This window comes from Gastrolobium bilobum, unplaced genomic scaffold (genome assembly GCF_033153095.1).
Source record: "Gastrolobium bilobum isolate Gb01-03AN ecotype WA unplaced genomic scaffold, APGP_CSIRO_Gbil_v1 utg3588, whole genome shotgun sequence".
NCBI classification, from domain to species: Eukaryota; Viridiplantae; Streptophyta; class Magnoliopsida; order Fabales; family Fabaceae; genus Gastrolobium; species Gastrolobium bilobum.
The window spans coordinates 787,283-798,988 of record NW_026899729.1 but is presented as its reverse complement, the minus strand read 5'-3'; the positions used below and the strand labels follow the sequence as shown (position 1 = coordinate 798,988).

The following is an 11,706-nucleotide window of genomic DNA, read 5'->3' as shown; positions in this document are numbered from 1 at the left end:
TGTTTTTGTGCAGCTTCCAAAGTTTTGGGCCATATCATACCCGCTCTGTAAAGAAGGCTGCTATTAACGGTAATGTTACTTTAACGAAAAAAAAAATCTCTTATAGACCTCACAAAAACGTAATCATTATAATTATTTTTTCCATCATTCTCCATTTATTCCGTTTATTCAGCACTTGAATGGTGCACATTACTATATGTGAGGATCTGTGCACACAAAACATTTCCCTTCCAATAAATACGCAAACATGTAAGAAGATTTTCAAATCCAAAATTCTATTATTCTAATGCCTTTCTCAAAGCAGTATAGTATAGTACGGTTCCTCCACAATCATATATAACCTGTATGTCGTAGCCTACCCCTTTCAATAACTTGCTTCAGAACTGAGAATTCAAAGTAACACAGGCACCAGAAGGAATGGGGAATCGATCCTAATATCTCAATTATAGTCACAGTTTCAGATATAAACCCCAGCTCACTTTTGGTAACAATGTAGTCACCGACATAATGAAAATTGGAAAAACCTGAGTATTGTTTTATGAGGAGAGATATTTTCACTACAAAAAATTTTCACTACCAACTTACTACCTATCTAATCATCATTGGATTAATATTTTTTCTCTCTTCAAAAACTTTATAGCATTCTCTCTCTTTGATCCAATGGTGATTGGGTGGGTAGTAAATTAGTAGTGAAAAATTTTGGTAGTAAGAATATCCTCCCTCTTGTTTTATTTTAATTAGTTTTGATATCAGACAAAAGAGTTGTAAGGAAATAAAATGTATTAAGAATTAAACAAGAAATGCTGTCAGACCAGGGAAAAACCATGAGTAGACAAACAGCCATATCAAACTATATCAATTGGATAGCTGCTCAATTATTTTGTAAAATCATGTTACATATGTAGCATTAACAGGTAACAAGGAAAACTGAGTAGTGGAAATTGTATGGCTTGGTATGTGAAGAAAAAACCTTAACGGTAAAATTTTAACGGATATAATTACAAAGAATGTGAGAAAGAATCTGCAGTTCTTAATATGTATTCATGAACCTCTTGGAAGAACTCTACCGCACAAAAAAGTTAATAACTGCACCAAAGTAGTCTTCAAGCTGAAAGAAGGAAAATATGTACATATCAAAACATTAAACAGAAATTTTTCAGCCAAATGGAATAAAAGTAATCCATATATCAGATGTCTCCCAATTCAGTGTTTGGTGTGTGTACAAGAATGCTTGCATGTATCCAATGAAATACGGACACAAACAAGGACAGTGCCTGAAATACAGGACACTACAACATGGCACCATATATATGTGTGTGCGTGCAAGTCAAATGATATCAAATATGAGCAACGTGACAAGCAGCATGTTCTACACTTGCACGCTGCAACAAAACACATATCTGCATGTCTTTAATTGAACTCATGTAAGTTTAATGCGTATGACCTAAGGACAAGCACATGTAAAAAAGAAGTGTTTCCAAATTTCACCTGAGTCAGAATACTTTTTCCAGTTTGACCTTCAATAACTAGGCCTGCCGTGAGACCAATCATTGCCCATGCTCCATTAATGGCCTCAATTTGACGTCTTCTCTACAGTTACAGCATTAAGTTGGTAAAATTTATAGTGAATTGAAGAGCAGGGTTTCATCAGAGTTAGGCTCCTCAGTTTCCTTCTATCTTAACTGACAATTAAGAGGAAGGAAAATGACTTCCAAACTTATTATATACTTCCACAATAAATGACAATAACCCCAATTATGTGATTCAAATTCAAACATAAGACTGCTCTTACCTGGAGTTTCTCTTTTGCTTTAATTCTTTCCATTTGTTTGGCAGCCAATCGCTTGGCTTCCACAGGATCAACCATGATCACATCATTATTTGAACCTGCCTTTCCTGAAGATACCTGTATAATTATTAATATAAAAGACGAAAATCTCATTAAATGGAAGGGGTAAAAATGCCAAAAAGAGAAGGGGTAATTTTACATCAAAGGAGCATAAAAGAATATATTACAAAGAAAACTTGGAACACATATATGATTTATTAACATTAGTTAAATATCCGTAAGAAACAAGGTTTTAGCAAGAAAGGTTGTAACTTACAAAATGGGTTTATTGCTTTAAAAAAAATGAACAAAAAAGGTACACTGAGATAAATAAATCCTTAATGTATAGCAAGTCACTGGTTTAGAAACGGATTAACTTCAAGAATTAACTGCTCTGGCAAAAGCCTAAGGGCCTGTTTGGAGCACATGATAAAGAAGATAGGATAGGATAACTTATCATATCCTACTTTTATCTCTTGTTTGGTGGGTCAATAGGATATGATTAGCTTATCCTATTGTCTCATTTTATCCTATCCAATACATGATTTCTTATCCTATGGGGAGAGCTGGGTTAGGATCCAACAGGATAGGATACCAATATTAGGTACCCAATATAGCCCCACGCTATTCAATATATTCTCACGTTATCCAATATATTTGTATTTATTGCATTATATTTTCTTTTTTCTTTTTTCTTTCTCTTTCTACATAATCTTATCAGATTGCTAATCATGTGCTCATCAAACACAGGACATGATATAGGCTTATCAGCCCCGTATCATATCCTATCCTTATCAGCCCCATATCATATCTTACCCTTATCCTATCTTGTCCACCAAACGAGCCTAAGAGTATTATTTCACAAGAAGCTAGCATCCCTTATTTTCTCATAGAAAGCCATATGGCAGCAACAAAGCCATATTTTAATTATACGCAGCAACTGATAAGGATGATGATTTTTATTAAACAACACTGAGACACAAACATTATAAGAAAGTCAGATATTCTCGCAAGAAGTAATTATATTTTATAGAGAGCTAGGAATGTTTTCAACATAAGAATAAAGTTCTTCTGTAAATTTACCTACATTGTGTAATTATGTTAAGCATAAAACAAGTATACTCACAAGTCATAAGTCATTATATTGGGGTTCAGCTACATAGACTATTTTGGATATGCAACCTAGGTTTTCCTTCACTATTCTGTCATTATTTTAAACATTTTTATAGCTATAACTCCCACAAATTTCACAACTGCGTATTCCTTAACGTAATATGACTTTATACCGTTCTCCATACCCTGCCATCCTCTTAAATTTTCAATTTACTACTTCCTTCCTATCCATTTGTATTTTTGTGTCAGTATATGTTTAGACCATAATATAGAATCATAGAAACTAGTATATATATGAAATGCATAAAAACAACACTAGTGGATAACCATTTGAGGAGATCATACCTATGACTTGAAAGTTTCCAACAATATTACTTAAATTCATAAGTTCAAAAAGAAACATCTCATCTCAGTAGTTTTATTAGTTTAGTTCTCCTCAACCAACAATGAATACACACACACTAGGAAATCTTCACTTTATGCGTACATTGGGATTTGCCAGGACTTGAAATGCATGACCCCGGGTTCTATTGGTAACTATGCTTCCATCTTGCTCTCTTCTCCATCCCCACCTAAAACAAGGAGGTTAATCTCATTAATTAGCAATAACAAAACAAGGTCCTTACCATGCAGGTTTTTCATGCAGATTTTCCTTCAAGCACTGAGAAAATCCAACAATTATATGTTAGAATAGACAGAACTTTCTTATGCTCTGTGCCAATAATAAGATCAGTGCTCTCTTCCTCTGTATGGTATGTTATCTACTTATCCATATCACATCAACGCAATGTCACCTATTACGCTGGTGAATATATTTTCAACAAAAGAAAAAGACATTGGAATTCCTAAGGCAACTTGCAATATTAAGATATTATAATTCTCCAAATCCTTTACTGTGTTTTTGGAACCTCAATAATAAAAGAATTCATTTCATTCACAACAGAATTCTTGTAATGAAACCTGCGTAAATCATTTTTTGCCACATTTGAGAATTAGTAAATCCTAAAACCTTTGATAGGGTTAAGCAAATCTTTTCATATTCTGCTTGCCTTAAAAAAAAATTGGATAGACAATGGTTTTACAAAATAACCATAAATAATTAGAAGCAAGTTAGATAATTCCCATATCCCAAATATTAAGTCAAGGAAATGTCGGCATAATATACAATTTCAAATCTTCAATTTTTAACATCAATTTCAGTAGCAGGAAACAAAAAGTAAACGAATTTATATAAAGGAGAAGAAGAAAGCGGTGGAATTATTGGGGAAAACGGAAAAGAAGGTACATGAGATTAAAGGGTCGCAACCAGTTCCATAAAAAAATGTATCTTTTTGGGGCAAACAAACCGAATTCTGCAAAAGCAATGGGTATATCTGAAAGGGAAGCTAAACTTACTTGACGACAGTTGCAGAGTTGTGATGAGCGTTAATGGAAACAAGGTGAACGTTATTGATTGATGGCAGAATGGTTGAGGCCATTGCCCACAGCCAGAGGTTCACTTTATCCTTTCGTGATTTGAGGGATTCTCTTCTTGCATCCAGAGCCAACTAAATTAATATACTGTTTTTTTTTTTTAAAATAAAAATAAAAATAAAGAAAATCGCCAAATTAAAAATTTAAACACCTCTCAAATCGAACACATATTCTGACTTTCACCTGCTCAATTTTCTTGTGCCAACCTACTATCATTTGATAAAAAAAAAAGTTTTTGAACATGTTTTTATAGAATTCGCTTTTTCTGCATAAAGCTCGAGATCGTTTTTACGCGAAAATCATGATATTTTTGTAATTTTAATTTATTTTAGGATTATTATAGTCTTTATAATTATAATTTTTTTAATATTTCAATCCAAAACTACGTCGTTTTGGAAATAAACACAGATAACTTTTCTGCAGTAACTGCAGAAATATTTTTCTGATTTTTATATTCCACTTCCAAATTTTTATTCTACGATGATATGAAATAAGTTATTTTATCTATTATTTTTTCTGCTTATCTTTATCTATCATTTTTCAACACCATTAAATCAGGATTTCCATAGGAGAAAGAAATGATAAAGATAATTAAGATTCTAATCTAACGGTCTTGAAGAGAGTGGTAGACAAAAAAAAAATAGTAAGTAAAATAACATATTCTTAATGATACATTAGTTTCTGTGTAGCTCCTAATTAATATATTTTTCCGTAATGCGAATGACTATTTTTGTAAATAAATTTCCCACGTGTAGTATAACATATAAAAGGAAAAAAAAATACATGTATAAAATAAGATACTAGTAGTTATCATGAATATGATTCCTCTATATACTTAGATAAGGGGTTACGAGAAGTTTAAGAAAAATAAAGTTACACCCATAGACATTGTGGTAAGTAGTTGATATTAGAACTACAATAACCACAAAAAATGTAAATTTAGAGCAACATAACATCGAGATCTATGGATCCTGATAATTATTAAGGGGAACTTTATTTATATATCTACTGCAGCTTCAAACTCTTTTGTAGACATTTTCAAAGTCGGGGAAAGGCTATGCCCCAATGCTGGCCCTGACTATGAAAATTACTTCAAAATTAGAGTTCAAATTATGTTATAGACCTTTCTTCTGATTAGTGACATAGAGCAGTGCTGACTGATAAATCTATGAAATGTGACTTAAAACATATGGTTTTAATATGCTAATGGAAATAAAAGAATACTTTTTGTGTTATTAGAAACCCCCAAATGCATTGAGTTGAATGATTATGATTTAAGTGTTAATGGGCTTGTATTTGTATTCTTTAGGCCCACTTGTGACATTGTCCAAGCAAAGAACAGAAAAAAAAAATGAAGAATTGGGTTGGACCATTACAAAACAAATCAGAAGCCCAACTGAAGAAAGAAAAGAAAGAAAGGAAAAGGAAAAGGCTCAGAAGCGTGAAACCAAAAAAAGGAAACTTGCGAACCCTAGCACAGCCTCCATGTGAGCAAATCCACCTATATCCAAACCCCATCTCAAGCCACCCATCCGGATTCCTTTCTACAAATCGAACCTCCAAGACATTCTGGTCCTTGATTTTGGTTTAGCCAGCAAGATTTAGCCCTCACCCACGGTACCTTTTGAGAACCAAACCAACCTACACACTGACCCTAATCATTTTCCTTGATACAGAAAAAGTCAAACACTACCCTAACTGATTTAGTGAGCTGTAATTTGTTAGGAGTGTGGGCTAAAGATTCTTTTTGAGTGCGGGTGCTATCCTTGCAAAGGCAACGCACGATTGGGGAGAGCGTGGAGCACACGTGCTGGCTGAAGTGTGAACTGTTATGCATGAAGGAGTATTAACTATAAAAGGAAGGAGAAAAGCATTATAGGGTTGCTCTCTTCTTCTCTTCGTCTCTTTAGATTTAATTTTTACTGATTTTGTTCTATTTTTAGGGTTTTTAATTTGTGTAATTTTTCTGAGCACTGTAGCAGAGCTATTCTCTGGATATAGCTTCTGCCTTTTAATTTTCTTTGTTCGAAGTTTTTTTAATTCATGTTTGTAATTTCTCTTTGCTGTTTGTATGCTCATAAACCTATGGTGATGAGCTAAACCTTTTAGAGTTGAGTTGAAAGCGTACCCAGAACTCATTTGTTATTAGTTACTGTTTTAAACTTAAAGTATCAATTTCAGTTTGTTTACTGTGTATTTTTCATGCTGAGTTTGACATGTGATGGCTACACATAGGCTACTCCTAATGGTGTGGAATTATTGAGAAATAACCTACACTAGACCTCACAGTAAGCACATGGAAAATTAAGTGAGATATCTTTCGATGGGTATGGCTCCAGGATGAAGTTACCCTCATGTAACTTAAGGAAATGGTGCTTCAAGGTCTTGTAATAACAGATGACACAGGGATGTATCATATGTTATTTATGGGGGAAACCGTTGTTGGGAAACAATGGTTGTTTGAGTATTTTCGTTAAGCTGGAACTGTTGAAAAAGCAACATCTATTTTCTGTCAAAGCAACTTAATAGCAAATGAGGGAAGGGGAAATTGAAATTCAACTTGTTTTTAAACACTGTTTTAAAATCAATCTTTGTTGCTACTCTTTATTTTTGTTTAGATCAGAATTTTAATTTTCTGTTCTAAAACTTAAGAGAAAATCATAAAAAAATTACAATGCTTTCATTTAATTAATTTCCAGTCAGTAGTTCAACTTTTTGCATCAACTGAATCTCTATTTGAAAAAGAAAATCTTTTCAAAAATATTTTTCTTGCACTTGGTTTAGAATAGCAGTTCACTTAATTTGATTTTATTTTATTTTTGGTTCTAATTAGTAATTACAATTTTAGTCAAGTCAAAAATGCTAAAGATCCTTGTGGGAACGATAACTGAAACTCACAAAAGTCTTATATTACTTGTTGTTATATATACTTGCGCGCATACTTACCTAACTGTTAGCAAGACAAAACTGAGCTTCATTAAGTTAGTTGCTGAGATAAATGATAATGTCACTGTTTCCATTATTCGTTCCCTTTAACCGTGTGGTTATTGGTATTTTAAGTTTTCTCGTTCTGGGTTCCCTTATCTCCTAATGATGAAAGCTTGATAATCTATGAGAGATAAAGTGATGGTTTAATCAAATATCTATTATCTACTATGGCCCTGAGGGCCTGAGCAGTCCTTTAGCGTTGTTTTTATTGACCTGCACATAGTAGACTGCTGAATTGTTTGGCAAGAAAAAATTAAAATATTACTTTTTTTAATAAATAATTATTAATAAATTGTTGTTTTAAACATAACGTCCAAATTGGAAGTGGTCATTCTTGTCTAAATTAAATGTGACTCACAACACATTCACACCTAATTTAGACGTCACTGGTTTAATATTGACAGTGACACAAAATGTTAACAGTTTAACCGTAAAACTTCAGAAGGTCATAACTTTTGACTCAGATATCAAAATTAGATAAAAAAAATTTGATTCCACATAACTTTTTGAGATCTGTGCAAAGACACCTCATTTGACAGATTTTATCTCTCACAAACACAACTCTAATTTGCAACAACGGTGCTATACGGGCATTTAAACCCAGAAGCCTTCGAGTTCTTTTCGAATCAACACCAAACACAGTCTTCTGCCTACTAGAACCTCTCTATCCTTATCCTATAGACTGTATTCTTATCACTGTGAATAGAGACATTATCTTTTAAGTAATGATCTAAAATTAAAGATGGCACCAAAGTGGATTAATCTATTTATAAATAAGGATACTTAATGTCATATTAAAATATATACTTTCAACCAAGTGTTTGAAAAAAAAAATAGTGTACAAGGTTATTGAATCGCAATACGTATCGTGTATCATTTGGTCGATTTTTCGTATAGTGTATCGTGAATCATATCGAATCGTAAGATACAGAAATATAATAAAAAATAATTTAAAAATATAAATTTTTTATGATTTTTATGGAACTGTATCATAAATTACATCCTTTTGTTTTATGACTTTTTCCTTTAAAGCCATTTGAATTATATATGTATGCCTAAGAGAAAGAAAAAATAAATACATTTAAAAGAAAAAAAAAAGGACTAATGGGGATAAGAAAAGAAAACTCAACCTGAAATCGAAGCTTAAACTCTGAAGTTTGGAACGTCTCTGATATGAAACAATGGATAGGTTTTTATGGCTAGATTCGATAGAAGCTTATAGCCTCTGAATGATTTTCAAAAATAAAATTCTTCTTCTTTAGGGATTTAGAATATTTATTTAATTATTTCTTTTATTAATACAGATTTTTTAAATGATTTTTGAGTTAAATCACAAATCAAATCTTTATTTTGTTTTCCTTGTTAATAATAAATTTTTAGATTTTTTTAACTTAAATCACAAGGCTTTTTGACCCTTTTGCCCCTAATTAAATAATTAATAACCAATTTGCCCATCCCCCAGAACTATCCACCATCCTGCCCCCATTTAGTCGATTAAGTTGCATTTTTAATCGACTAAATGGGCTAAACTCAGAAATTATGAAACGCGAATTTTAGTCGACTAAAAACTCACCTTAATCGACTAAATTGTTTGCACTTTTAGTCGACTAAGAGCATTATTTAGTCGACTAAATGTCGAGAAAAACCCTATATCCAGACCTCTCTTGGCCTCATTTTCATTATATTCGAAATCAAAACTCCTTTCTTGGTCTCTTTCTCTTATTTGTCAGTTGTGAACCTTCCAATCACCCTTCCATTTCATCCCACCACCTCTAAGGCATAGTAATTGTGAAATCATTGTCATTTTCCTTTATTTCTCAATTGTTTCCCCCAAACCCGAACCCTAACCCCTAAAATCTGATTCCTACCCCCAAAATTGTTCAGCCAAGGTCTTAAGATGTGATTCCTCCAACCACCTCACAATGTTAAAACCTTCTTGTTCAAAAAAGGCTGTATCAAGTGATTTGGCCCCACAAATCGGTCGGTTAACAAAGTCACGGACAAAAGATTCATGAACCACCGGGTCATTCTCGAACAAGTATCTGAATGGGAGGTCGACAGCAGCGGGGTCTTCCTCTTGTGGCCTTGACGAAGACGGACGGTCTTGTCGTAGCTTCTGTCGTCTCTCATTTCCAGTGCTAGACGATCTTCTACGGCCAACCATGGGAACAACTGTACCTACAATGCAAGTGGAAACAAAAATCAATGAACAATAACAATATCAAAAAATTTAAAATTCAATATAAAAAACAAAACCTAATCCTAAAATAAAACAGAAATCAGAAACCCTATCCCTAACCCTAAAACAGAAACAGAAACCCTAACCCTAACCCTAACCCTAAAACAGAACACAAAACCCCATTCCTAAACCCTAAACACTACAACCCAAACAAAACAGCAACATACACACTAACCCTAACCCTAACCCTACCCCTAACATAACCCTAACCCTAAGCCTCAGGCACCACATCAACCCTAACCCTCACCCTCACAACAAACTTAGAACCCTACCCCTAACCTAAATCCACAAAACCGCAAACAGAAATCAAATGCATGGAGAAAACCAAAAAAAAAAACTAAACTTAAAACCAAATGCAAGTCAGAATACGTTACCTAAATGTCGATTTCGCAAGTGTGAACCAAGGAAGCTTCAATCGCACCTTCAAGGGTTGAGATTTGGACTTGGTTGGAGAGAGGGGACAAAATGGAGCGATTTAGTCGATTAGGGTTTGAAAATAACCCCCTTTGCGAAATAGGTTTTTTTTTTAAAAACCTGATCTGCGACATTTAGTCGACTAAATAATGCTCTTAGTCGACTAAAAGTGCAAACAATTTAGTCGATTAAGGTGAGTTTTTAGTCGACTAAAATTCGCGTTTCATAATTTCTGAGTTTAGCCCATTTAGTCGATTAAAAGTGCAACTTAATCGACTAAATGGGGGCAGGATGGTGGATAGTTCTGGGGGAGGGGCAAATTGGTTATTAATTATTTAATTAGGGGCAAAAGGGTCAAAAAGCCTAAATCACAAACCAAATCTTTATTTATTTTTATATTAAAATTTAAAAAAAAATTGATTTTTCTAATTTAAATCACAAACCAAATCTTCATTTATTTTTGTATATTAAATCACAAACCCAAAACTCAGAGACTTTTGGGTTTAAAGTTTAAACTCTCTTATAGTACTATTATTGTAAATTCGAACTGTGTTTATGAGAGATAAAATATGTCAAATGATGTGTTATTGCGTAGATCTCAAAAAGTTATGTCGAATCAAAATATTTTTTTACCTGATTTGAATACCCGAGTCAAAAAATATGACTTTTCAAAATTTTACGATTCGTAAGATAACTTTTTTGTGCCATGTGTCAACACCAGACGAGTCACGCCTAATTTTAGAATGAATAAATGCAATAGATTCGTAAATAGTTTCGAAACAGCTATATATTCATAATTATTTATTAAAATAGTTATTATTATTTTTTTTCCCATGAATTGTTTCCCTCTAGTAAATGATGCCTAATAATTGCGTTGCTTGCTTTACATTAGTAGAAAATTTTGATGGAGTTGTATACGGAAGAGTACTCAATGGACATTTTATGAACGCATTGTGTTACCTGCTTTTTATTGCCTTTAAGGTTCACTGATTTACATTTTTTTGATTGAATCTTCTATATTTGAGTCAACCTTCATTCTATTAGTATTAAAATATTAGTCTTTAGTAGACAATCCATCCTGGTATGAGTGACATGAATACGTGCATTTAGTAGAAAATATTTATCGGGACTATTGATATACCGATTACTAGATATATCTTTTTATTAAATATGAAATAATAACATATTTACACTAACCTTACTTTTATGATTATTATTTTTCATATTTATTTTTTTTCATTTTTGGTAAGGGAATATCTACTCCCATTACACCAAAAATCTACTTCATTCAATAGGGCTTGTTATGAATTTCCTGACATGCCTCTTATAAAATTATACAACAAATCATAATATGATTTGATTTGGAATTAACCCATGTGAAATTATAGGTCTAACCTGTGAAAGGTCTAAAAGACTATTACTTAGTGAAGGAGAAAATATGAGTAACTCACGTAATTTGATGATCTCGCAACCACCTAATGTATGTGACCAAGTGCTCAGACAACTACAACAACGTGATAATAGCTTCTCAAAGCACCCTAACCCCCACATGAACCAATAGCTTGAAGATAGGTACCTGCATGCCGCAACATTTACAAAAGCTTAGCCTCATTATAGGTATCTTGCCCAGAGATTAGCTTGTGAAGGTTAT

General features: G+C 33.0%; 1 protein-coding gene across 1 annotated transcript; it reads right to left on the bottom strand.

Annotated features, from left to right (window-relative positions):
* Positions 1 to 845: 845 nt before the first annotated feature.
* Positions 846 to 4,466, bottom strand: LOC133293014 (uncharacterized). Its single transcript, XM_061491526.1, has 5 exons — positions 4,337 to 4,466; positions 3,429 to 3,513; positions 1,793 to 1,906; positions 1,489 to 1,590; positions 846 to 1,108 (listed from the first exon to the last, which is right to left on the bottom strand). Exons 1-5 carry the CDS (start codon positions 4,417 to 4,419, stop codon positions 1,064 to 1,066), a joined length of 429 nt encoding a protein of 142 aa, XP_061347510.1. The 5' UTR covers positions 4,420 to 4,466; the 3' UTR covers positions 846 to 1,063.
* Between the last annotated feature and the right edge of the window lie 7,240 nt (positions 4,467 to 11,706).